This window comes from Heterocephalus glaber, unplaced genomic scaffold, assembly GCF_053883595.1.
Source record: "Heterocephalus glaber isolate CG9 unplaced genomic scaffold, H.glaber_assembly_v1.0 deba00001447, whole genome shotgun sequence".
Classification (NCBI taxonomy): Eukaryota; Metazoa; Chordata; class Mammalia; order Rodentia; family Bathyergidae; genus Heterocephalus; species Heterocephalus glaber.
The window spans coordinates 9,362,508-9,389,545 of NW_028258299.1; the positions used below are offsets into that span (position 1 = coordinate 9,362,508).

At 42.3% G+C, this 27,038-nt stretch overlaps 1 protein-coding gene across 16 annotated transcripts in view; it reads right to left on the reverse strand.

Moving 5' to 3' along the window:
• Positions 1 to 27,038, reverse strand: part of Fggy (FGGY carbohydrate kinase domain containing) — a 479,381-nt gene that overhangs the window by 30,999 nt on the left and 421,344 nt on the right. For 13 of the 16 annotated variants that reach the window (XM_087214470.1, XM_087214469.1, XM_087214473.1 and 10 more), the window contains 2 exons: positions 20,416 to 20,477; positions 16,229 to 16,450 (listed from right to left, as the gene is read on the reverse strand). In XM_087214470.1, coding sequence (XP_087070596.1) covers positions 16,369 to 16,450; positions 20,416 to 20,477 — 144 coding nt within the window. In that variant the 3' untranslated portion in view covers positions 16,229 to 16,368. Of the gene's footprint in view, positions 1 to 581; positions 714 to 1,258; positions 1,309 to 16,228; positions 16,451 to 20,415; positions 20,478 to 27,038 lie in introns of those variants that run through there. The other 3 variants (XR_015452488.1, XR_015452489.1, XR_015452490.1) reach the window with 3 other exon arrangements.

Genomic DNA, 27,038 nt, shown 5'->3' on the forward strand with positions numbered 1-27,038 from the left:
TATTAGAATGTGCAATACGGAGCCAATGTTAATTTCTTAGTGTTGATAAATATTACATGGTTGTATGAGATGTTAATATTGAGAAAAGAAACCTGAGTGTATATGGGAACCCCGTACAGTTTGCGACTCTTCTGCAAAACTAAAATCACTACAAAGTGAAAAATGTACAAACATCATCTCCCACTTAAATATAACTCCATGAGCAGGGATGATCTCTATAGTGGTCACTAATGTACATCCTTCTCTAGAACAGTGGTGTGTGGTAGGTAAGACTAGTTTCGGAGCATGGATGCATGTTTGAGTTCTGGCTCTGCCACTTGTGAGGTATGTTACAGAAAGTTTATGAGCACTCCGTGTCTCAGTTTTCTCATCTGTAAAGGAATAAAGTGGGTGTGTGAATTAATATACACAAAGCACACAACCGTGCAAGGTTAGTTATTACTGATATAATTTTAATTTAATATATCACTGTTGAGTGAGTGAATGAATAATGCAAGGTCTTTTGCTAAGTGTGAGTTAGGATTCTGTTTAAGTCAAAGAGTGTGTTTGAAGAAGAGGTTCCAGATACATTATATACTTACAGTGAGCTGGAAGCTCCATAAAGCGCAGTTGATGTGTTGGCATAAGCGTGGCAGAAGTATGAGGCAAATCTTGGAGAATGAAGCATGGATTAAGACTGCTGTAGAAGCATGTATGAGGGCCCTGTGTTTTGACTAGTAGTGAAGGTTAAGAAGAGAGAGCAATTAGTCTTTACCAGGCTTTAATGGACACAGTCACGCCTCCTCATTTACATATCATCTGTGTCTGCTTATGTGTTACAATGCAGAGTTTAGCAGCAATGCCAGAGTCCTTATGCCATGGAAAGCCAATAATATTCCCCATCTGGCTCTTTACAAGAAGCTGCTGCCTCTTGCTCTAAGGTAGTACCACCTGTGTCTCTAGTATAGAGTCAAGAACATTGTCCCCCTCAACAATAAGTCAGTACTTTTTCGAAGTTATTTGAAAAGATCAAGAGCAGAACACAAGCTGTTTCAGAGACAAGAGCAGATCAAATACTAATAGCAAACCCATGCATCCTGTTTTGCTTTTTCCTTCATGGGACCTTAGCTTCCTCCCATCTCCTAATCATGGGACACTACTGCCACACAGTTCCCATGGGGCATCATCAGCCTCCTATCACTAATACTTAAAGCCCTCCACTGAAGCTGAGCCCAAAATATCTTATGACACTTATAGAAGGTGGTTCAGTGCTACTTACCAGTAACTTTAAGCCAGTTATTGGGTACCTCGAAGCCTTGGTTTCCTCATCTGTAGAACAGAGACATTATTTACTCACAGGAGCACAAAGGTGAAGTGAGATAATGAATGTTCCTGGAACAAAATTTGCATTCTTGAAAAGTGGTTCTTCTCATTTTTGCTGTTAGTGAGTATAAAGTAAAGGTTAAGAACTTCAGCCAGACATCCACTGATATCTTGGGGAAGTTATTTGAGGTGTCTGTGGTTCATTTCCTTCAACTACCAACCAGATGATAATAGTGCTTACCATTTAGGTTTGTGGGGAAGATTAAATGGGTATAGATATAGACAGGGCCTATCTGTGGTGAGATTTTACCCAGAATTAGCTACTAGTATTAATCCATGTATTTACTATAAATATACAGACTGCTACATTTTTTTCCATTTTATTGGTATATGTTTGTTATCCATAATATTTATATTTGTCTTGGGAATTCGTACAAACATATGTATATCCTATCTTGATCATTTTTGACACCCTTTTCTCCTCCTACTCTTTCCCCCTTCCCTTGATATTCTTGAAAACAAGAGTGATGTTTAAAGTATGGTATTGTAGGAACAGTGACTTCTCAGGTGGAATTAGATTAGGGACTGGGCCCCTTCGCATCTCTGCAAGCAGCAGACAGCAGAGCGGGCAGCCTGGGTTTTGCATAGCCGCACTGTTCCCCCAATACCCTCTTTAAGTAGGTTACTTCTCCTTAAATGAAACAAACAAACAAAAAAGCTTCCCTTCGAAATTCCCTTATCAGCTCACTTACTCTGGGCCCTGGCAACAAGTTTAGTAACTCATCAAGTGTGGCCGCTCAAAGGGGTGGAGACTGACCCCTACCTCAGGAAACAGGACCTCCACCCCAGATGTGGTGGTGTCTCAGGTCTGAGCACCCCACTTCTTCCCCGGGATGGGTTTGTACCACTTCTTGAAATACCTGCAATAAAGTCTTTTCTTCACACTGGTCTGCTCTGATTCCTCCTCCTCTTTCTATGTGGGAGAGAAAGACAGGCCCTGGAGGGACCCTTAGGCCCTGGATCCACCTGATGGAACACTAATTTATAACACACTGAGTTAAATTTTCCCATAAATGCAAAAGAGTTGTGGGGAGAGTGAAATAGTAAGAGAAGGACTAAAAGGGTAACACTGTTATCTCATCATCCGCTTAAGTCATAAAGGATTTTTGCAATCACTTCCTTACCAACTCAGTCACCTCTATAAGAATTTATAGCTTTTTCCTGTTGATTTTATAAGCTTCCAGAGTTTCCTTGTAAATTTCTTTACTATAAAAAGACCAAATATATGCTCCCGGAATAAACAGCAGGAAGCCTATGAAGTGTTTGTTGTGAAAAGACCAGCACCGAAACACATGCTTGAATGCATAGAGCACAATGTCTCTCCAGCTTCATAGCACACCTGTGTGGAAGCATTCAGCTGCATGTTTTGGAAATTATACTGTAAGAATTACTACGTAGACAAAAATGAAAATGCATGTTTGCTCTTAAAATAACTTTATGAACAACTTCTTTAGACCCTTTTTAATGGTAACAAGACTTCATCTTTTAGCATATATAGAATCTTCTTTTTTTTTTTTTGGTACCGGGGATGGAACTCAGGACCTTCCGCTTGCGAGGAAGGCGGCAGAACCACTGAACTAAATCCCTGGCCCTATGGAGACTTCTTTTAGAACCATTAAAGTAAATAGACTACAAATCTTAGAAGTATGTTGCCAAAAGGATGATGTTAAAATTTCTCTATAAGATTGGAATTTAAATTAGCACTTTAGGGCAGCACATGATTTTAGTGTTAGAAACTCGACGCATCACAAAATAGCTAATTTACTTATATTATTCTTTGTGATTGCTTGATCTCAAGAAAAGAGCTTTTTACTCTTTGCAGTTAAAGACATGATAATACGTTAAAATTTTCCCATGTTGTATGTATGCGTGTGGTTAGGGTCAGGTGTGTACAAGGAGGGGGTATGGGGCAGGGGAGGTAATCCTCAGCCTGCTGTGTATGACTGGGGAGTTTCTGGCTTGGAGTACAGCATGGAGAGGGGGACATAAAAGTTGAATAGATGGAAATACTAAGTTTAAAAAGATCATAAAAAAGTACAATTGTATTATTACTGAATATTTTACACTTGCTATCCTGATAGTTTCACCCATGGTGCTTTTGGAACTACAACTTAATTTAACTGAAAGTGTTACCAGACAGTTGATCTTGGTCTCCCTCAACATGCAGGCTCTTTGTATCCTGAAAAAAGAATTGGGCAGGCTACACAGAAATGGTAAGAAAGGCAATGATTTATGAAAGGGAAAATATCCTCCACAGAGCAGGACTGGGCCAATGAGAAAACTCAAGAGTGAGACTGACTCCCAGAGGCCCCTCCTTTCTGGTTAGATTGTGGTTAAAGTACACTGGGGAGAGTTTCAAACAGTCAGGCCCCGGAAATGGTGACTGCTATAACCTAAGTCCACCCTCAAGAACAGAGGGCAGCAGGGTAGAGACGGCAGCTGCAGTGAGTTCCAGGGTTGGCTTCTCTTTTGTTTTCCTAGAATTTCCTAGAATTTGGGGGTGGTAACTAATTGGGCTTCTTTTCAATCAACTGTGAGTCTCTACCTCCGTGGCAGGAGAGGAGATTGTGGACTTATAAGGGGCTCAATGGAACCAGCATGACTGCCCAAGCCTGGAAGTGGCATCAAAATGACAATGCTGATGATGTTATGGGGTTGAGCTCAGTTGTTCTAAAGCAGTTAGGAGCTTGTGCTCCCGGGGCTCATGCAGGAGGTTCAGGAAGTGTGATAAGGGGAGGAGTTTATCTTTTAGGCTCATGTTAAGAAAATATGGTGATTTTTTTTTCCCACATTGTGGGTTGTCTCTTCACACTGCTGGTGGTTTCTCTTGCTGTGCAGAAGCCTTTTAATAAGAAGAGATCCCACTTGTTGATTGTTTGTGCTAGTTCACGGGCAACTGAGGTTTTGTTCATAAAATCTTTTCCTACACCGATGTCTTCAAGAGTTCTACCTAACCTGTGTTCCAACTGGTTCAGAGTTTCCATTTTAATAGTTAGATCTTTAATCCATTTCAATTTTAGTTTAGTGCATGGCGAGAGATATAGGTCTAGTTTTAATCTTTGGCAAGTTGAAGTCCAATTTTTCCAGCACCATTTATTAAAGAGGCTGTTTTTCCTCCAGTGAGGGTGTTTGGCTCCTTTATTGAAGATGAGATGTCTGAGTGTGTCTGGCGTTGTTTCTGCATCATCTAATCTGTTCCACTGGTCCTCAGGTCTGTTTCTTTGCCAGTACTATGCTGTTTTTATCACAGTAGCTTTGTAGTATAGTTGCAGGTTGGGGACTGTGATACCCCCTGCCATGTCTCTGTTACCTAGAATTGCTTTTGATATTCTGGGTCTCTTCTAAATCTTCACCTGCTCTTCCTCAGACAAAGGTCTACTATCTCAAATCTATAAAGAACTTAAAAAGAACAGACCTCCTAAATTTAAAGACCCAATCGAAAAATGGGCATCTGAAATGAACAGACATTTCTCAGACAAAGAAGTAGAAATAGCAAATAAATACATGAAAAAATGTTCAACATCACTGGTTATTCGAGAGATTCAAATGAAAACAATGCTGAGATTCTACCTCACTCCAGGAAGAACGGCTGCTATCATGAAATCAACCAATAACAAATGCTGGCGGGGCTGTGGAGAAAGAGGAACCCTGCTCCACTGCTGGTGGGAGTGTAGACTGGTGCAACCACTGTGGAAATCTGTATGGAGATTCTTCAAAGAACTAGGACTGGAAGTCCCATTTGACCCCACTATTCCCCTGCTGGGCACCTTCCCCAAAGAATTAAAAGAATCATACCACAGTGATATATGTGCACCCATGTTCATAGCAGCACAGTTTGTGATAGCTAAAACTTGGAAACAGCCCAAATGTCCATCAACTAGAGACTGGATAAAAAAAATGTGGTTTTTTAATAAAATGGAGTACTACTCAGCCATAAAAAATGAGAAATTAGAGACATTTATAGCCAAGTGGAGGCACATTGAGGCCATACTCTTAAGTGAAATAAATAGGACATACATGTATAAATACCAAATAGTTTCTCTGGTGTGAGAAACTGAAAGTGTAAACAAGGACTAAAATATATAATAGGTAATGTGAAATAGGAAGAAAAGGGGCAAAGGGGAAGGAAGTGGGAGGGGTAGGGGAAAGGAAAGAAGAGTATGGAATTAATATGAGAAAATGGAAAAATAGGAACAAAATCTTTGTAAATAGGGAGGACTGGAGGGGTTGAAGGGAGGGCTAGGTAAGGATGAAAAATAAGAACCAGGAGAGATTATGTAAAGGTGCAAATTTCCAATGATGAATGTCATTATATTGTCTGCCTAAAATGTACCAATGATTAGAATGAATAATCAATAATGCAAAATAGGAAGAAAAGGTCCAAAGGGGTAGGGGTAGTAGGAGGGGCAGGGGAAAGGAAAGAAGGGAAAGGAAAAATGCTGAGAAATGGAAAAAATGGAAATAAAGTCTTTGTAAATAGGGAAGGGTGGAGGGCGTGAAGGGAGGGCTAGGAATGGGGAAAAAATAGGAACCAAGATGCATTATGTAAAGGTACAATTCCCAATGAGAAATGTAATTGTGTTGTATACCTAAAATGTACCAATAAAAAATTAACAAAAAAACCACATTGATTCTATTATAACCAATAAAAAGTTAAGACATCAAAAAAAAAAAAAAAGGAAATATGGTGAGAGCAAGATGCTCTTGTAGTCTCCAAAAGCCAGAAACCATCATGTCTAGTGTGAGCCTATGCCCAAGATGTCTTTCACAGTATCTCCTGCCTCAAAACGACAATTTAATTTAATTGAAAAGTTCTTATATTTCTAAATAGAGGTCTTTTTCGAGTCTATTTTAAATTATTAGTTTAGGCATAGATAATTAATAATATTCATCTGTAAGACAATCACTGATATCACATTGAGGCCATACTCTTAAATGAAATAAATAGGACACACATGTGTAAATCCCGAATAGTTTCTCGGGTGTGAGAAACTGAAAGTGTAAATAAGGATCAAAATGTATAATAGATAATGTAAAACAGAAAGAAAAGCTCCAAAGGGGAAAGGGAAGTGAAAAGGAAAGGAAAGGAAAGGAAGGGAAAGGAATAAATATGAGATGAGAGAAAAATGGAAACAAAGTCTTTGTAAATAGGGAAGGATGGAGGGGTTGAAGAGAGGGCAGGGGAAGGGGGAAAAATTAAGAACCAAGATACATCATATAAAGTTATAAATTCCCAATGATGAATGTCATCATATTGTATATCTAAAATGTACCTATAAACTTAATGAAAAAGAAGCCATTCATTCATATAATAGTAAATATCCTTTTGTTTTACATTCGGAGAAACAACCAAATTCATATACACTAGCCAATTATTTGCTAAATAAGCTTTCTGTTACGATAACATGTAAGGAACACATTCATATGGCTCAAGGGAGAACATTATGAACTTTTGGTTAGGATTGAAATTGCTATGATAGTTCTAATGAGTACGATAAAATGATCTGAGCAAAACTTGGGAGATGCTTCATAGCTTGTTTCTCTCTTGGAGATTCACAGTGCATATGAACATATTATTATGAGATTATTTAATGATATCTATAGTAACAAAACCTTCTCTTTCATGGTGGAGATCAAAATCAGGGCCTCATGAATGCCAAGCAACTGCTCTGTCACTGAGCTACACCCCAGTCCAATAACAAAACTTACGTAGCCCTGGGTTTCTCACTTAGACAGCCACAGCTCTTTCTTCAAGTAGAAGATAGTGCTATTCTGGCAAATACTGTTGATTGCCCACACAGCAACCATTCCCTTCTCCCTCATGGCAAGGCCATGATTTCACTGGCATGGGTGTATCCCCAGTCACAGGGAATGAACCTTGAGCTTTACATGCCAACCAGGGCATCCTAGTGGCAGGCCTGCAGTGCAGAATCTGGTCAATGCTACATATGGGAAGGCTTCTAGGAGGCTGTCCTTGATTGAAGAATGGCTGTAGAGAAGGTCTTCTCATGCATTGATGCTTTATCACTTGTGGCTAAACACCATTCCTATTGACGAACATTCTCTCAGAAAGCTCTGTGATAGAATAAAAGCCTGCCTTCCGGGGCTTCTTGTGATAGTGAGGGCTCAATATATGCTTGTTGGGAAAGCCAGCATGAGAGTCATTCAGGGCTGGGATCAGTTTTAGCTTAGCTAGGAGACTTGCCCCAAGCAAGCTGAGCCACAGATTCTGCTCATGGCAAATTGGCCCTTGGTAAGGGGCAAGGCGGACCTAGTAGTCTGAGGTATGATAGTTATGAAGTATACTAGTTAGGACAGGGTAGATTATGCAAAAGAAGAAATAAACATGAAATCTCAGAAGCTTCAACAACAATGGAGTGTACATCACTCTAGCTTCATGTAGGTTGGTGAGAGCTCTGCTCAGTCACCCTTTACCAGGCACCCAGGCTGAGGAGAATCCCCATCTAGATCACTACTGGGTGTTGTGCAAGAGAAAAGAAAGTTCTGAGGATTTTTACACTGACAATCAAAGACTTGGCCAGAAATAGCTTATTTAACAGAAGGGGTGAGAAGATCCCTCAAACACAAGTTGGCCAAAGAATGAAACACCATCGCTATCACAATTGGTGGCAAGCTAGAGAAGGGTGGAGAGTGCTGGTAAGAGCTAGATAACGGATTTAGGTCTCCTTTAGGTAGACTTTCTCACAACATCAATCCCAGCAGGGAAACTAGAGGGCGAATCATATACTCGCTCCCATTCTGTTTGCCAAGTATATTCCTGTCGCTGAGTTTAGGCAGATAAGCCTTCCATATGGCCTAACTTCAGATGGGTTTGGTGGGTCAGTTGGAATGGGGAAGAGACGATCTATAAGTCAGAATAGCAGGAAGGAGCATTTAACCTGTGTTTGAAGGCAAGCCAACGTTCACCCCAGTGAGACAGTTCAAAAGTCAAACTTGAAGGCAGTAGAGAGGCTGGAAATGAAAGACAATGGCTGTAAGCCCAGCAGGGATGGGGGTAAGATGAAATGTTATGTGAGAATTGCACCCCTGCCAGTGGCTTGGGAATGATGCAGTGAACCATGGGACAGGAGTCAATATTTATCTTCTTTTGTGCTTAGTGTAAGGACAGGGTGGCAATTTCAAGGATTCAAGCAAAATTAGGTAAACATGTTTGTGTTTAGGGGAGAAGGCTGTGATTTGGTGAGGCCCTGAGGGCTTAGGGTATAGTGACAGACTACTTCTAGACCCACAGTGGGAAGGGCTGGGGCTGGTATGAACTAGACAGACACTGCCTGAGTCAGCCTGGGTCAGCTCCAGGATGGGATAGAGCTGAGTCTGCAAGAAAACTTTCGGTGCCTGAAGCTTCAGAGTTGAGAAAAGCAGGGCTAGCCACGTTCCAGCATTCATTTCCACAGGAGACTTCTGGGCTCACCTCCAATACCATCGACCCTGGACTACTCACTGCCCTGTGAGTAGCAGCCCTCAGCTGCCCTGTCACCCACCTGGTGCCTGCTGTAAGGCTTCTGTGGGTGTTAGTTCTCTGTTCGTGTCTTTCCCATCCTAAGTCTGATGCTTGCCCCTTTACACTTTGACAGAGTGTCTTATTTCCTTGTCACTGGGACAAACACCAGGCTCTTAAAGGGAGAGAGGTTTAGTCTGCCCCATGTTTCAGAAGTTCCAGTCCATGTTCGGCAGGCTCAAACACAGACGCTGCATGGTGGAAAGGTATTATGGCTTGTGTCTAGGTGTTCCCCCAAAGCCTCATACGGTCATAAGCGGAGCCTTTCGGAGGTGCCTGGATCCAGAGTGACACTGGGACTGATTCATGGTGTAATGGTAGGATTAGGGTTTGAGTGCAACCTACCCTAAGGGCTGGTAGCCCGGATAAGACAGAAGGGACAGAAAGAGGCGTCTCTCTTGTCACTGCTGCTGCTTGTCTTCCGCTCTGCGATGCCCCTCTGCCAGACCACCCTGCCTTGAAGCTGCCCAATTATGGACTGAAATGCCTACAAACTATGAGCCAAAATAAACCTTTCCTCCTTTATTTTGAGGTGTCAGGTACTTTGTCTCAGCAACGAGAAAAGTACCTAAGACAAAGGGCCTAAGCAGAAGAAGGCTCCTTGCCTCATGGCAGCCAGAAGAAAGGAGGGGCCAGGAGGGGCCAGGAGGGGCCAGGAGGGGCCAGGAGGGGCATCTCCCCTTCTAGGCTCACACCTACAGTGACCCAACCCTCTGACCAGGCCTCACCTCCTAACAGCACATTCAGGGACAGCCCATACATCCAGTCACTTTTCAAAAGCCCAACCTCTCTGCGGATGAGAGTTTGGGGGTCATTCTTTTTTTTCCCCAGTACTGGGGATCAAACTCAGGACCTTGCACTTGCAAGGCAGGCATGGCACTACTGAGCTAAATCCCCAGCCCTGGGGGTCATTCTTGATCTGAACCACAACACAGGGATACCGTAGCACTCTTGACATCGGAAGGGTTGGTTGTTGATGTAACGTGGACATTTTACCTATAGAAACCAGATATAAAGTTGTCTAATTTGACTGGAAACTATGCTTCTAGGATTCCATAAAATAAATATGGATTGGTCCAGGAGACAAATTGATATTTGTCATATTTCTGCTTTATGTCACGCACTTCACATAGAGTCTCACTGATTCCTCATATTAGCCATGAGGCAGATTTTCTTTTCTCCCACTTTATAGATATGATACAGAGATTAACAAATTAACTGGCTTGTGTGAATTCACATACCATGTAGATTAGTAAGTAGCGAGGCTGTGATTCGAAGGCAAGAGGTAACAATTCATGACCTAAGGCTTTCTTACTTTACCTCTGCTTGCCAGTGGAAATAACACAGTACTTTGATCAATCAGTGAGCACCAGAAAGGGCCTCCTGGATATTTATACCTGTTAACAAAGGGAAGTACAGAAGAGAGAGCAGTGAGCAAATAATCAATCATTTTCTGTTGCACAAATAAGCTACATGAATTATTTCAGGAGAAGCAGCAAAATGGTCTTGTTTCTGTGCCCTAGCTACTCAGTCTCGGGCTAGTTACTAAGACTCTTGGAGTTCTGATTGCAGCAAGTGGGGCTGGCTTTGTGAGGCCTGCCTCTTCCATGTCCTAGGAGGAATGGAAGAGAGAATGGAAGTGCAGTGAGGATGAATACTGCAGAGATAACTCCAGGGGAAGGCATCATTGGACATGACTGTGCCTAGATAACAGACATCAATGAGTAAAACATTTGCAATTCAACAGTGTATTGAAACTGTAGAATAGGGAGGTAGGGTCGCTCTAGATTTTAATAAGGAAATACTTCTAATCAAGGCTTAAGGCACGACTTAAGCAAATAAAATTTATTAGGTCTTTAGAAACATTTATGCTAATAGTAATTTGAAATGATCTTCAATGTATAACGGAAATTGAGCACATAATTAAGGGGCAAGTTAAGGTTAAATTGAGAAGCCTGAATTTATTAGCAGAAGTCTTTGTTTTTACTTAAGTTATTTTAGCAGTACCAGTTTAATAGACTTTTCAAATACTCAGAATATTCCTGGGTGAAGCACCTTTTTTTTCTTTTTAATGTACTTTTCTTTTTAAGTTTTCCTTCTGGAAATCACAAAAGGAAAGAGAGCTTTGTGTATATCAGCTTCCGTCATACTGCTGTCAGTGGCAGTTAAGTGTCTTCGTGGAGACATGCAGTTGCACACAGGCTCTTCCATCACTCAGCAGAAGCCCATTGTAAGCATAATTATATTATGCAGTTCTGCTCAGTCATTAGTTTCTCATTTAGCAATAGTGCCCTTCATTTTAAGTTCTTTGATGGTAATTATTTGTAACTATGCCCTGGATTCTAAGTGTATTTGCATGCAGCCCCGGTGAATTTCTGGACTAGGACATAATTGGTTTGCCATTAAGCATTATGCAGGAAATGGTTTGTAACAACATGAAAATTTGCACTGTTTCTGAGCTTGAACTAAAAACCAAACTGAAGTTGTACGGTTCTTTGTCTGGTTTGTGTCTGGGTGCAAAATAAAAAAGCACAAGCAAGTCATTAGGAATGCAGTACGATTTTTGTAACACCTTACCAATCATGCCACATTTTAAAGTTTTTCACACTTGCTTAAATTAAGGCACATTAAAATATGCATAGAATGCTTGACCTCAAAGGGAGATGTTTGAGATATTTTAGTTCTGCTCATCTTTTTTCTGCAGGAAAATGTCTGGAGTTTATGTACAGTATTTATTTGTTTATTGGACACTCATTATATGCCCGGAACTGTTTAGGTACAAAGTATACAGACCCTAAGAATCTGCTCCTCAGCAACGCACAGGCCAGTGGCCAAAGTACAGATAAGTAAACAGGATGATTTGACTATCCTCAGGCCAGTGAGAAACAGCAGATCAAGTTATCTTTAAAGCCTAACTAACTGTGGAAGCTTGTTACCCTCATGTGCTCCTTTGGTACCTCTTCAAAGCAGGGTTTCCAGGGACGTCTTATGATACTTTTATGGCCGCCCTTGAGACTCCCCAATTCAGATGGCAACAGCGTAACTATGCTCTAAATCAGTGATGGCAAACCTTTTAGAGACTGAGTGCCCAAACTGCAACCCCAAACCCACTTATTCATTGTAAAGTGCCAACACAGCAATTAAACCTGAATAGCCAATGTTCAGCTGCTGGGGCAATGCTGGGGTGATTTGGCTCGGGTGCTGACAGAGAGGGCTCTGTGTGCCCACTGCAGCACGTGTGCCATAGGTTCGCCAGCACTGCTCTAAATATATTGCAGGAGAGGCCATCCTTTTTCTCTGAACATCTGAACTCCAGCCAAGCACTGGGTATCTCTGCATGTCTGGGACACATCACACTTTCTGGCACCCTCGTCCTTTCTTACTCATTTCCTTCCCCTGGCATTTGTTCCCTTTGGCTCTTCTGAAAGCTGCATTTATGATGTATGATAAAAACTACAATGAATGTCTAAATTAAAAAAAGTTTTTACAGTAAAAGACACTTTGCTATTAACCCCCTCTAAATCCTCCCCCTCAGTTTGAATACAGTTATCCCATCATTCTTACCCCTTTCTGAAGCAGCTCTGGGAGTCCTCTTTGAAGGACCCTAGTTGGCAAAACAGACTCCATATTGCTGCTGGATGACCCACCTGCCTGCCCTTTAGATGAACTTAGAAGGAGGAAGTTTAGAAACCTCCTCCCCTTAGAAAGTCTCTTTAGAAACAACAATTAATCAACTATTGTTTTACAAATGTTCTAATGGCAGGATGTTCTGCTTCTGTTCCTTTTGCTTGCTTTGCTAGTTCTGTCCCATAGGGGGGCCTAGAAACTGTTGGCCTCAAAGGTGTATAAAACAAGTTTGTCTCCCCCCAGTCGGGGCTTGAGTCCGATGCTTGGCTCAGGTCCAGGCCAGTAATAAACTCCTGTGTGGATTTAATATCGGTCTCTGGTTGGTTCTTTCTCGCTGGGTGTAACACTCTTTCTTGAGTGTCTTTAGTTGTACTGTTGTGGCTGCCTTAATGTCCTGAATTGACTCAAAACATATGCCTTTTGTGAACATTTGGACTTAATACAAGAGCCACAAGTCGTACGGTGCCAGAAGGGCTGGAGAATAAGGTGGATGAGAACACACGGTCGTGTTTTGACCAGTCGCCTTTCTGTTGGGTGGCATTTGGCAGCAGAAGTCACTGCATTTTTTTTTTATCACATCTCATAAAGGCCAAAAACAGGACTCCAACAAGTGGCAAGGAGGATGGATAATTGTGTATGAAGTGATGGCAATTATTTTAAGGGGATTAATGGCAATGTATCTTTTACTATGATAAATTAAAAATTACACATTCACTACATTTTTAAATCACACGTCATATATTCTTCACATATGGGAAGTATTTTTTTGGTCAAAGTTAAAAACTTGTTGTGTTCCTTGGCAAAATGATTTGCTGGGCAAGGCTGGCTTCAATTTGAAAGAAGAGCTTTCAGTAGGCAACAAAATAAAAATTCCATAAACACTCTGGCCACACGGTAGCTCTTCTTCATAAAACCTAATACACTTTGCTAGGTGTGGTGGTGAATACCTGTAATCCTAGCACTTGGGTGGCTGAGGCAGGAGGATCTTCACAAGTTTGAGGCCAGCTTGGGCTATGTAGTGGGTTCAAGGCCAGCCTGAACTACATAGACAGGCACTATTTCAAACAAACAAACACCACCAATTTTGTCATTCAGTTACACATGCTTGTAGAGATCTATACAGAAATTTTGACATTTTTCCTAAAGCACTAGCTTTTTAGCAGGGACCAGAATGATTTTCTCAAGATTAACCTGGACAGAAGGCACAAAGACAATTCTATAGAAATGATATTAGCGTAGTAGCGAACCTGCTACCTGAAGGCACTGCCCCCCAGGGGGTGAGACCGAGGCTCACAGGCGAAGCAACATGCCAAGGCCTTTCTGTTCCTCTCCCTTCCATCTAGCTGTGCCTTTTTGGAGATGTCAAAGGTATCCCCATGTTGGCCTGTTCCTCACCTCATTTGTATGTGTTTGCCTTCTTCTAAAGCAGTGAGAAGCCAAGGTCAGGCTCGGTTTGCCTATGAGTTATCTCATATAATGCGCAGCATGCAGGCTGGTCACTCACAGCATGAGACTCAGAACCAGTGAGCAGGAGGTGGGGCAGCTGGGCTTTGTACCCAGACAGCAGTGGGTTTCAATCCCACCTCCACTACCACTGGCCAAGCCATTTTATCTTTTCTGAACTTTAGCTTTCTCAACTGGATTGTGAGGTGAATGCTACCTATCTTACAATGTAACACTAAGAATTGAAGAGAAAAAACAGGAAGGACTTTGCAAATAGTTGGTCTCTGCCTTTTTCCTAACCACAAATAGCTATTGCATTCACTGACCCATTCTGTGAGCTGGCCCAGGCCTGCCCCAGCTTCTGGGTCAGAAACTCATCAGCTTTGAGCCTACGTCTTGCTCACATCCTGCTATTCTCAGCTCTCCTCTAGGATGCTCCCAGTCTCTGTTCACCCAGCCCAAGGTCTGGCTGGCGTCCAGGTTCCAAATGAACTGGGCTTCTTCCTGCTGTCAGTCCTGGTGGGTCAGATGCACGCACCCACACTCATCCTGGGCCATGCCTAAGATCTCTGTATTCTTACCATACAGTACGGTGCTGTTACACAGCTGGCCTTCACAACTGCATGTCATCTTCCTGCTCGGTGTTTACTACTATTATTATTCTGAGCATCTTCCAGGAGCCAGGCCCTGTAACAAGGGGGCATGGTCCAGGCAATTGAGCTAACTGCTTTATGTGTATCAACTCATTTCATCCTCATTACAATCCTAAAGTAGGTATTAATAATATTTTATATAAAAATGAGGAGATTGAGACTCACAAATGCTAGGGAACGCTCGCTCTCCAAGTCACACAGGTAGTAAATCCAGAACTGAGCTCCCAAGCCAGTGCTCACAGCCATCACACCACACTGCTTTTCATCCCACCTGCCAAACCCCTCTCCTTCCTTTCCTGAGTGCTCCACGCAGCACTCCTCACAGTGCTCTTTCACTGGAGCACGTCGCACAGTGCACTGTGCTTGATTTACCTGTCTGCATCTCATTAGACTAGGAGCTCCCTGAGGGCAGGGTCTGTGTTTTGTTTTATTCCCACAGCCCTGTGCTCAGCATAATACCTGGCACACAGCAAGTACTCCAAAGGATGTTCATTGACTGAGTTGCATTGGATTTTTCTTTTCTACTTGCTGAAGTTTCCTTGTGTCCTCTAGCCTTACCCATTTGTGCTATGACAGCTCTAGAATCAACAATAGCCACTAACTCTTGGGTCTTAAATGATGTGTGTGTATGCATGTGTAAGGCTCTGTGTGCCATGTGTTTGCTCTACTGTCTCCTAAAGTAACTACAGTTTTCCAAACATTTGTCTACCTCAAAAACTTTTTAGCCATAGTGTCTGGTGGCACATGATGTCCATCTGGCCATGTGAAGTTAATTCTGATCATTCAATCAAGACCTTGTCTTGTTTCTTCCCTGTGAAGTTAACATTCTTTTCCTCTTATAACTAATGAACAGTCTGTGAAGAAATATCTTAAAACCATGCATGTATCCTGTTACTCATCAGATTTCCTCCTGGATTCATCAATGATTCTCGCCTGTGCCTCTCTTTAATATGGTGATTGCAAAATGATGATTTTGCACCTAAATGCAATGTCCAGCCCTAAGTGCATCCTGTCCAGGAAGAGAAGTGCCATAAAGGACACAGAATAAACATTAGATGTCTTACTTACAGCAGTTCAAGCCTTTCATTTCATGGCCAACACAATCTAGTAACAAGCACAAGTCCCCCCTGGATCGAATCATCACCAAGGTCTCGTCTTATATGAGATCTGTTATGGTTGATATCGAGACTGGACCCCAAGGCTTCAAATGCTTGGGGGCTTTTGGAAGAGGACTGGACCACAGGAGCAGGATAGCTTGCTTCCTCTTAGGAGGTAGGGCCTGGATGGGGGAGACAGGTTGCTGGGTACATGACCCGGAAGGGTGCATCTCCCCCCAGCTCCTCCCTTCTCTCTCTGCTTCCTGACTCCTATGGGATGAGCACCTTTCCTCCACTGGACCCTTCCAACATGCTGCTTTTGCCTTGGAGCCAGCTGACCATGAGCCAAAGCAAACCTCTCTTTAAGTTGCAAGTGTTGGATATTGTGTCTCAGCGATGAAAAAGTGAGGAAGACGCATTCCTGTGACTTTATGAGAAACTTCTGGTACCAATGGTAGTTCCTGTATAGAAACTGCTGAGTAAATAATAGTGGCATTTTGAAATGGAAGACTCTAGTTCTAGTTGCATGTGTCTAAGTTCTTTTTTTATTAGGAGACAAAGCAGAAATAAGGAAATGATACCTAAAGAGTCTTGAATATAAGATGAAAGGAAGGAGGTCTCAAATACAATGACAGAACCTTCCAGTGTCAGCACCTGGAGTCCCTGTTCAGTCCCCATTCATGATCGCTGAATATTCTTTCTGGTGTTCAACCAGCTTCCGGAATACTTGGTATTTCTTGTCATAATATCTGTGGGAGAAGGATAAATATGTTGAGCAATCTCAAAGCAAAACTGCCACGTGGCTTCTCCTTCCGTTTAGTTTTAATCATGCCCATACCTCCCAGGTTTTGAATGCTCACACCCTCTTGGGCAGTGGACTTTCATGCTTCAAACCCTTTACCTATAAGCTACCAGAAGCGCTATTAGGTCCATTTTTGAGATAAAGGCATTTTCTCTCACACACATATATCCAAAGTAGTATAGTTAAAAACTAGTGGAACCAGAATTCAAACTCAGAATGGTCTGACTTCAAAGCTTCCACTATGCACTAAAAGGCCTGGGCTTAGTATAGACCTTTCCACACTCCCATCTTCAATCCATTTTTCCTATATGACTGGCACAGGTTACAACCATAGTCTGACCAGGCACAAGACTAGAAGTCCTGGGCAGACTGCTTTATCCAGGAGTAAAAGCCCATAGAAATGGGACATAGTGCCTTTCCTGTCGCTGGACCCTCCCCTCCAGGCACCTGCCTGTCCCCTTCTGCTGACCCTTAAGGTGAGACCTGTGAGAACTGCTGATGTCCTCAAATCAGAGGGCAGGCCAGCTGTAACTGCTCTGGCATCAGAGTCCTGAAAGGGATAAACAGCAGCCAGACAAATGATACTGGGTACTTTGTAGCTTTGTCCTGACTCTCCTGCTGGGGAGCTGAAGAGATGAAGCCAGTTTAGCCTGAGGGAGCTGTGATGTAAGCTTGTGAATTAGGGCAGAGAGGTTGGAAGAGTGACTTCAGCTATGCACAGGACTACTTCTCACACATTTCTACCTTAGGCATTCTGGATGCATTCAGCCATGATGGAGCCAAACTCACAGCTAAGAGAGGGGCTCTGCGGCCAGGATTTGGATCCCGGTGTGGCCCAGGACCAGCTGTGTGACCTTGGACATGGTACTGAACCTATCTGTGCCAGAATTTCCTCATCTGTAACAGGGGATAATTATAGGATCTACTTCAGTAGAACTGTTGGGTGCATTAAATGAAGCAATACATGAAAAGCATGTAGAACAATGCTGACTCATAGTAAGTGATAGAAGTGCTAGTTACTACTTTTAAATAATTAACATTTTGATATCATTGATCTGATACATATGGATACTGCAAAACTTACTCTATGAGCCCTCGAATTGTTAATAATGTATCTATTTTTAGGGACAATCTTCTGCTTTTACTGGTGCTCTTGGCAATACAATGTAGAGTTATTCATTCATTATATGAGATAGATTCCTGATACTGAAATCTCAAAACTGCTAGAAGGAGGCTAAGGGCAGAATGCTTCTCATATACTTGAATATTTCCTGTTTTAAAAACTTTGCAGCAACTTTATTCACTGGCCTTATTTTTTAGACAGGTGGACAATACAGTATTTGAATGTTTGTGATTATCTTATTTCACTTGACATAAACCTTAAGGTTCACTCACATTATGAGCATATGCTAGAATTTCCTTCCTTTTTAAGGTTGAATAATAATCACTGCATGTGTATATCATTGTTTGCTCATATATGAATGCACTAAGGGACACCTGGGTTATTCTTATGGTTTTAGCTACTGTCAACAATGCTGCTGTGGACATGGATGTGCAGATATCACCAGACTTTGCTTTCAGTTTCTCTGCATATTTATCCAGGTACAGAATTGCTGGGTCATCTGTTAGTTTTATATTTACTTTTTGAAGAACTGCTGTACCCTAGTGTTTCCCATAGCGGCTCTGTCATTTTGCCACACACTTTCCAATTTCTTCCCATGACTGCCACGCTTGTTACTCTGTGTGCAGGCAGCTGTTTTTGCAGTGCCCGTCCAGGGCGTGTGAGGTGGCAGCTCACTGTGGCTTTGAGTGGCCTGTCCCTAACGGTGATGTTGAACAACCCGTCATGTGCTTCTTGGCGTGAATACGTCCTCTTTAGAGAAACATTCACTCAAGCCCTTTAAGCACTTTTGAATTGTATTACTGAGGAGTCTTTTGTTGCTGAGTTTTAGGAGTTCTTTATATATTCTGGATATGAATTCCTCATTAAATATATGATTTGCATATATTTTCTCCTATCCTGTGCGTGCCTTTTTAATTTATTGTTAGCATCTTCAGGACACAATTTTAATACATGTTTGTAAGTGTCCTAAAGTCACATACAAACTTGGTCTGGGCCTAAGGATGAAATTTGGGGTCGTCCTAGACATTTGCTGATTGAGCTATCACCATCAGATTAGGTTATATGTAACCTTGGCTTTCCAAGTCAGTTGAGTTCCCTGTCTCCTAAATTCTTCCCCACTCAGTCAGTTGGTTCTTTGCGGCATAGACCCAAGTAAACGTCCCACACAGTTAACGGGATCTGAAGCCAGGAACGTGAGGCCCCCAGCACCGCATCCTAGCTGCGGATCTTCGGTTCGCCGGTAGGTGGGGCTGCAGCATTGCGATTGCCTGCCTCTTGGTTTTCCGGGACAGCCATCAGCTGCCGGGAAGGAGCCAGATCCCTTCCAAAGCAACACTCTAGGTTGAAAGAACTGAAAAATAGACTTCCCTCAAAAGTCCTGAAAGGGCGAGGAGGGAGTTAGAGAATGATGCCTGTTTCCTATTTCACAAAACAAGGGATGCCCCAGCCCCCTCAGGGGAGCAGAGGTGACACCAGCTCCCTGCCTCCTGCTTGAGCTCCCCGGAGGAGGGCCTGCATGCACCTCCAGGCCTCAGTTAGCAGTGGCTCCACTTAGAGACAAAGAAGAACATGGGAAAAACTGGATTATGTTTTCTGTGGACATTTCTAACTCTGTTAAATACTGAACATGCTCAGTCTAACCTGCACCTTTGCCTGCCCATTACATGAGGTGGTGGGATTTGCTTTTATGTCTTAACCTCAAATACCTTCCTAAATTACAAAGGTTCTTGCACAACTGAAACCTTCATCTTCAAACTCACTGCCGATGACTTCACAGAGGTCTTTTTCATCTCTAACGTGGTTAGCTTAAAAGCCTTCTGTCTGGCCTTTCAACTTCTAACCTTACCCCCCCCAGAATGAACCCTCTAAGTGGAATTTTCTGAAATCTGCATTTGACCCGTGCGCTGCTTAAAATTTAGAATCTTGAGTTTTGTCTGTAGGATGAGGTTCAAGGTCGCTAGCACAGCCCTTTGTAAGCTATTTTCTTTTGTCTCACTTGCTGCCACCCCACCTCACACTCTGTGCTTTGGAGTTATGACTTGTTTATGTGTGGGAACAATATAACATGCTGTTCCCACTTTCATAACTCTGCATATATTATTCCTTGTCTTGGCTGGAATAGCCATTTCTTTTAAACATTAAATGTTAGCTGAGACTTAACCTACTCCTAAATGCTTTCTCTCACCCCTATAGGGTCATGTTTCTTTCCTCTTTAGGCTACTTTGTCACCTGGTAATACTTTTAATGGAAATACTTATTCCTTTGTTCTGTAGTGATCTATGTGCATAAATCTGATTATGTCTTATTCCCCTCTAAAACCTGCCTGGAGCTCAGCATAATGTCTTGAATTTAGCAGGGGCTAAATAAATAAATATTTTGGCAAGTTGGAATTAAAGCACAGATCAGGGTCGTTTTGTAGCCCTCAATGCCAAGCAATACAAAAGGTAAAAGAATGGACAGATGCTGTCCATTTTATGTGAGATACAAAAGATCTCCATTTTTTTTTTTTTTTTTTTTAGAGCAGAGAAGACCAGACTTGCTACAAGTGAGTCAGGAAAACAGAACAACGGCCTGAGAGTTCAGCAGCTTGCATTGACCTCAGCTCTGGCCCTACCTAGCTCTGAATCTTAAGCAAACAACAGTGACCTATCTCTCTGGGAATTAGTTTTCTCAACTGTTAAATAAAAGGACAGGATTTGTTAAACTCCAAATTTATTCCAGATCTGTAGCAGCATGCATATTTATGTTCTCAATCTTTAGTACTGTGCATGTCAAAAATACAAACTTACTTTTTATCTTCATGTCTTGGGAACATGACTTTCCCAACTTTACTCATTCTTGTCATGGCCTCCTGTTAAATGGAAAACAATGCGGACAGCTGAGTTGAAAAGCTACAGCAAAGACAGGCAAGAATTCACTTCCCTTTAAGATATTCAGTTAGCCCATTTGTTTTTCAACTTATTTTTCTCTGGCAGTAAGAATAAAACCCTATGAATGGTTAAGGTTACATCTGTGACCACACATCCTGGGCTTATTAAATAGCTGTGTTTTGAGGTCTTCAGGGGATACACTGGCCAGAAGACAAAGCCCTTCTGTGGCTGCTTCCCGGGCTCAGATGGAGTAATTTCCCCTCCTCATTCCCTGGACAAGGAGGCATAAGAAGGAGCAAAGTCAGCCCCTGAGTTCGCTGGGTGCCTGACTACAGAGAACAGTGATTGACGGGAAACCACTTGTTACCCATGCTTCAGGATGACTTAGTTACAATCTCTTCTTTTCACCTTCAGCTTTTGTCCCAGAAGTGTCTGAGGCTGTGCGTACAGACACGAGCCCTCTGTGCTGAGTCTAACTGACCCAGACTCGGGAATGTGACTGCAGGACATTTTTGTCTTTACCTTGGGGCCCTCAAGCAGAAGACATGTCACAGCATCTGGGAGGACACGGTATGCTGTGTACTGCATCAAGACTGACCATAGATTGTCCTGGCTCCAGGCTCTATTTGGGTTAGGTTTTCTTGGCAGTCTGCCCATGAATGTTAAGGCCATGAGAAAGTTAGGCAGAGTGGAGTGTACCCAAACTTTAGAGTCCAGCAGTCCAGTCACGTTAGGGAAGACTGCAAGCAATAGCACAACAGAACTCAGCAGAATAGCCAGTGCCATAGGAATGGTTATTGAGCTCTTATTTTTTATTTTATTTTATTTTATTTTATTTTTTTTTTTTGGTACCAGGGATTGAACTCAGGACCTTGTGGTTGCCAGGCAGGCACCAGAACCACTGAGCTAAATCCCCAGCCCTGAGCTCTTATTTTTAAGGACACAGTCATTCTGGGGTCACATGCACAACTTCTTATTCCACACATTTATTAATTACTCACTTTGTATCAGACACTGTTAAGGATACGGATTTGTGGAAGACATACTCTTTGTCCCAGAGAAACTTATATAATTGGAGGGGAGTAAAAACATGGGAAAAGCTGATTGCCATCCAGGGTATGAGAACCCCTTGGGTATTTTCGAAACATATCTACACATTCCCCTGAGCATCTCTGCCACCTTGCCATGACAGAGTGATTGAACTGTATATGACTAGCTACCTTCTGACATCCCAAGGATTGACTGGTTTATGTGTTCATTATTTGCCCTTTTCTCTCCTGGCCCTAACCAAACTGTAAGTCACATAAGGGCAAAGACGTGCTGTGTCTGTTTACTGTTGAATCTCGCATCTAGACTATTCATAAAGCATTGAGCACCTTTAATACACCAAGCATAACACTGAATACACATGGAGGCAGGGGAGGAAGATTGCTTGGGCCTTTCACCAAGATGCTCTCTAAAGAATGGAAAAGATTTTTCTTCTGATTGAAACAGTATGATAAGTACTTCTTTTCAATAACTGTGTAAGGTGTAGGAAATTCGATAGCTTTTTCATCTGCCAACTTACACAAATTTCCATTCCTGCTAGGAAGTAGTAGCCACTTTTCCCCAAGGACAGCATGAACAGTCAGAATTAGTTACCTGTTTCCTACTGTCATTGAGCAGATGAGAAAGCACTGTTTGGAGATGCGAGATGGGAACAATAGCAAGCACACTGATTGGACAAAGAAATGGCAGCCTTGAGTAGAGAGATTTTTAAAATGATGAGAAATTACTGGTATGCAAACCAGAAAGACAAGACAACAAGTACAGAAGGGTTATCTGGAGCCGATTACAAAGGGGAAAACAGGCAAACACATTTCATGGAGGTTGCTTCTGCTTCACTTAGGGCTGCAGTAAGGGCTCTGCTTATCCTGCCAGGTGCCAGAACAGGTTCCTTCATGGACTGAGATCTGAACCCCAAAGCAATCCCTTTTAATCCCCTTAAGCAAAGACGAGATAGTCTCAGCAATCCCTGTCATCAGCTCAGCCACTCATTCTCATTCTGTCTTTGCCTCTTTCTCAGCTGATTCCCCCCTCTGAATCCTGAAAATGCCCTTGGGGCATGGCTCTGCTGGTAACATGGCATTCCAGGAGTGTCTTCATAAATGTACCTTCTGTAAATGTTATTTTTCTTCCCATGTAACACACATGTGGCCAAATGGCAGGCATCAAGGAATTCTCTCTTCCTTTCTTCACATTACCTTTGTTTTAAAAAAATAAATTACTGAGAAGCAAATGCAATAGAGATTTTAAAAAATTTAAAGTCTATTTTGTTTCTGAGAAAGAACTTATTTCAAAATTAAACTTTAGTCAGGGACCCACCTCACTGAAATTCTTTTTTCTTGACTCATTCCTACCACTTGTGTCCCTCCTAGATGGAGTTATTTGTTCCTACAGCAACTTGTGCTTCCATCTACCAAAGCATTTGTATCATGGCACCATAAGTTTTTCTTAACACATCAGTCTCCCCAGCTAGACTGTGAGCTCCTTACGGCAGGAATTGTTATAATTATTTTGACTGCCAAACTCAGCATCTGGCATATCATATGCATTCAGGGAATGTCAGCAGATCGAAGGAACTGAAGGATCACACATGTGACAGAATGTTAAAATGGAAGTTTTGGCTGAGATCTAAAGATGACAGATATAAGACACCAGAGTGAGCTGGAAACAGACCACCTGAAGAGTTTGTACAAGGGTAGTTAGGACCTATGAATCAACTCTTACACCTTCCATCAACATGGAAGGTCAGAGAGAGAGATGGAGTTCTAGAAGAAAGCTGCTGGCATATGGTGCATCAGGCCTACTTCCAGGGTGAGGTGGGAGGGAAGTCTCTTCCTTCATGAGTTATGGCTGCAGGGATTCACTGAGACCAACACAGAATTGGGTGCCTGTCCCTGAGGCTGTAGCGCACAGTGCACTGTGGGTAACTCCTGCTAGGAAGACACATGCTGACTGGCAGCTCCAGCTGGCAAAAGGAGATGTCCTCGGATCACCTAGCACCAGCAAGGGCTTCAGGCTCCCAGAAGCATGGTTGTTTTCCATGGACGGAAAGGCTGTTCTGGGCACTCAGTTCTTCTCCAATATGGACAGCTACTGAAGCTGGATGTAAACCAATAGATTGCTGAGGAATTGAGAGGAGATTATACAGTTTGCTAGAATAAAGAAAGGTATTAATAAGCACAAAGATACCGTGAGAGGTTTTCAGAAGTGGTGTCCAAAAAAATCTGACAGAGCCTTATGAGACCAAGAGCTAGCTCTTTGGGTCTAGCAGGCTTAGAGAGCATAAAGTCCATTTATAACAATGCTGTTCAGGAAAGAACTTTCTGGACCCCTAACCTGTCTTCCCTCATGCCCCCCAACCACCTCAGGGGAGCAAGGAAAATGCTAGTATGTTGGAAAGGAAGTGAATTTGCAAAATAGAAGAATCTAATCATAGCTACCTCCTGTCATTTGTGGCAGACCCAGCTAGAGAAAGCAGATGTCTTACCTTTTCATATATACATAATATTCATATATATTATATTCATATATATTATATTATATTCATATATATATATATATTCTTGATGTTTGAATTTCCAAATTTTTGTTATGTCTCATAAGTTTAAAAGACCATAAAACGTGGATTATTTAAGCGACTTTGTTCTCACCTAATGGAACTACCAGAACTTTTAACCTGGGTCAGGAAAAACTGGCTTTACTACAGAAAGGGAAAGGGGCAGTAGAGTAACAACTAAAGCCATTTTTCAGTTGTGTGGCCAGAATTGTGTGAATCGGGCTACACAATTTTTTATTTGTTTAATGCAACTTGTTAAACATGGTTATATGTCCATAATGAAAGAAAATGTATTAAAATGTTAAAAAGTTTGAGAGCATGTGTGGTAAGCTGTTTTTCTTGTCAACTTGTCTTTTAAAATTTTCTATGGTGGCATAAATTGTTCTTTATCGTTGCGAGGAAAACACAGAGGTACCGCATTATCTTAACACAAGTTCCACTACACAGGCAGTCCACATGCCTGGGCGACCCCTCCTCCCTCCTGGAAGGCGGGCTGCTGCGGTCACTGCACTCTATGGAGAATGCCAGAGGATCAGTGCTGTCATCTCACACAGCACTGCTGAGTTTTCTACTTCAGCCAATAATTAACACAAAACTGAAACTTCATGAATCCACTGGCTGCAGTAAATCTGCAAATTACCACAGCATAACAATAGGAATTTCTTATGGAAATCCTGATACATGCTAAATATAGTCACCCCCACAATATATTTCTGTTCAAAAGGGTTTATTTGAAGCTAGACTAAATTCGTACTTTCTGTCAGCAGGCAGGAGCTGGACAGTCTTAATCTGCAACACGCAACCCTCTTTGTTTGAGAGTCTAGACAGCACAATGAATAGAATGACTTTTCTTTTTTTCCTTTTTGCCCACACAATGAAAGCTTTTTAAAAACAAAATATTTTGTAAAATAGCATTTTAATCACTTCTTTTCTTTCTCTAAGGCAGAGCTATAAATACATGATGAAAGTTCACATTTGATTGTCACTTCTGAAAGCAAGTGAAGGGCTTCTGTAGGGAAAAATGGGGTCCCTGTAGCCGGCCAAGAAAGACCTCATTCATGGGTTTGACCCTTCCCTGGAGTGTCAAGGACAAGATGCCAGTCAGCACACTCTGCTGATTGCTCTCTGGAGGTAGCATTGGCAACTGTCAGGCCTCTGAGTGGGCAGGGGAAGCACCCAGTTCTCATGTGCTATGGTTCTGTTGAGACCATAGTGGGGTGAGTTACCAGGGCAGTGGAGTACAGGAAGGAAGGGGCTCTGCAGTACCCATGGAGAAGATACAGATTCCTTGGCAGCAGACATGCTGATGTTGGCAATGTGGAAAGAAAGAGATGCAGTGCCTTCTCCTCCACCTTGGGGCCTGTGGCCCCAACACTCCCAGTTCTCCTGCATATATGAACCAAAGGGCACCAGAAGGCTGGCAGTGACCAGAGTCATAATCTGCAGGAAGAATAAATCAGGACCCAGTGTGGTGGGAGACAGCTACATGTGAACTCCCAGGAGGCAGGGACCATGTCACTGTAGGCCTAATGCCCAGCACAGTCCTCACCCCTAGGTGACTGGGTAATGTCTATGAGTCAGTGATTGAAAGCATGATGACTTTCACAAAGGGCAGTGCAAGGTCCCCAAAGCCAGCGTATCCTAAAAGGCACCCATGCACTCAAAGTGCTGAAGATGACCCATCAGGGCTCTGGGGGAAAATATCTGCAGGTACCATTTATGTGATTTTCGGTCTAAGGAAATTGATTAATCTTTACCAGCATTTACCATGCAGATGGGTGCTCAACCCAGCAGCTGGGCCACATATCAGACTGTCAGCAGCAAGCTGTGGGAGGGTTCTTGTGGAGATTGGGGACTCTCTGTGCCAGGGGGACAACAGCATGGCACTGTGTGAAGGTCCTCCCCTTTCAGGGTTTACTAATGTTCCAGGTTAGTGGGTTACAGGGATTACCCAGTTTTACTTAAACTAACCCTCACAAAATATTCAGTCGGAGGACTGTGGATGATAATGATATTTCAGATTTAAAAGAATAAGAAAGTGGTGACATGGAGTAGTAGCTCTTTATATTATAAAGTAAAAACAGTGAACACCAATCTGATAAGGCATGAACTGTGAAGAAAAATCAAAATTATCAAGATGATAAGGATAGACTATTTGATACACAGATATACAAGCACAAACAAACTCTTTTTAGATATCATAAAATTATGTAAAAATCATTGAAAACACACCTAGTCATAGACAGATAGACCTTTACATATTGCAGAATACTCATGGAAAGCCACATGCTGGGCAAACTCATTTGAAATATTTTTGTTTCGCTGTATTTTACCTGTTTTATCAAGTAACCCACAAGCACAGAATAATATGTGTTTTTACATAAACGAGTTTCCACAAATTGAGGAGACATGCTCAAAATGTTCTTGACCGATGGGACACAAGATACTAAAATCTTGGTGTGGTGTGTGTTTCCTCAACATTGCTACATTGCTGGCTCAAGCAAGGGTTTCCCTTGCTGTTTCTTGTGCTACTCGCTTTATGTACTTGGGCTTTTTATCCCTTCTCATGATGCAATGACACAGATAGTATCACCTATTCCCACCTTAGGAATCATGGAACTGAGGATAGGGAGAATATAAATCTGCCTAGGGTCAGAGAGCCAACTTGTAGGAAAGCCGGAATTCAAGCCTGGGTCGGACTTGAGGCCACTTTCTAGTCCTAAACTCAGACCCAAGGGTTCCAGCCTCGCTGTAATGAAAGACACCTGATCCATGAGTTGCCAAGACTTGAGTTCAAATCCCTGTGGCTTATTAGCTGTGGGATTGCTCTGAACGTGCATGGTGAGATGTGCTTCAGTACATGACACCATACCTTTCTCCAGAGATGCTGACTCATTGCTCTGAAATACTACATGAATCTGCCTCTTGAAGAACTCTGACT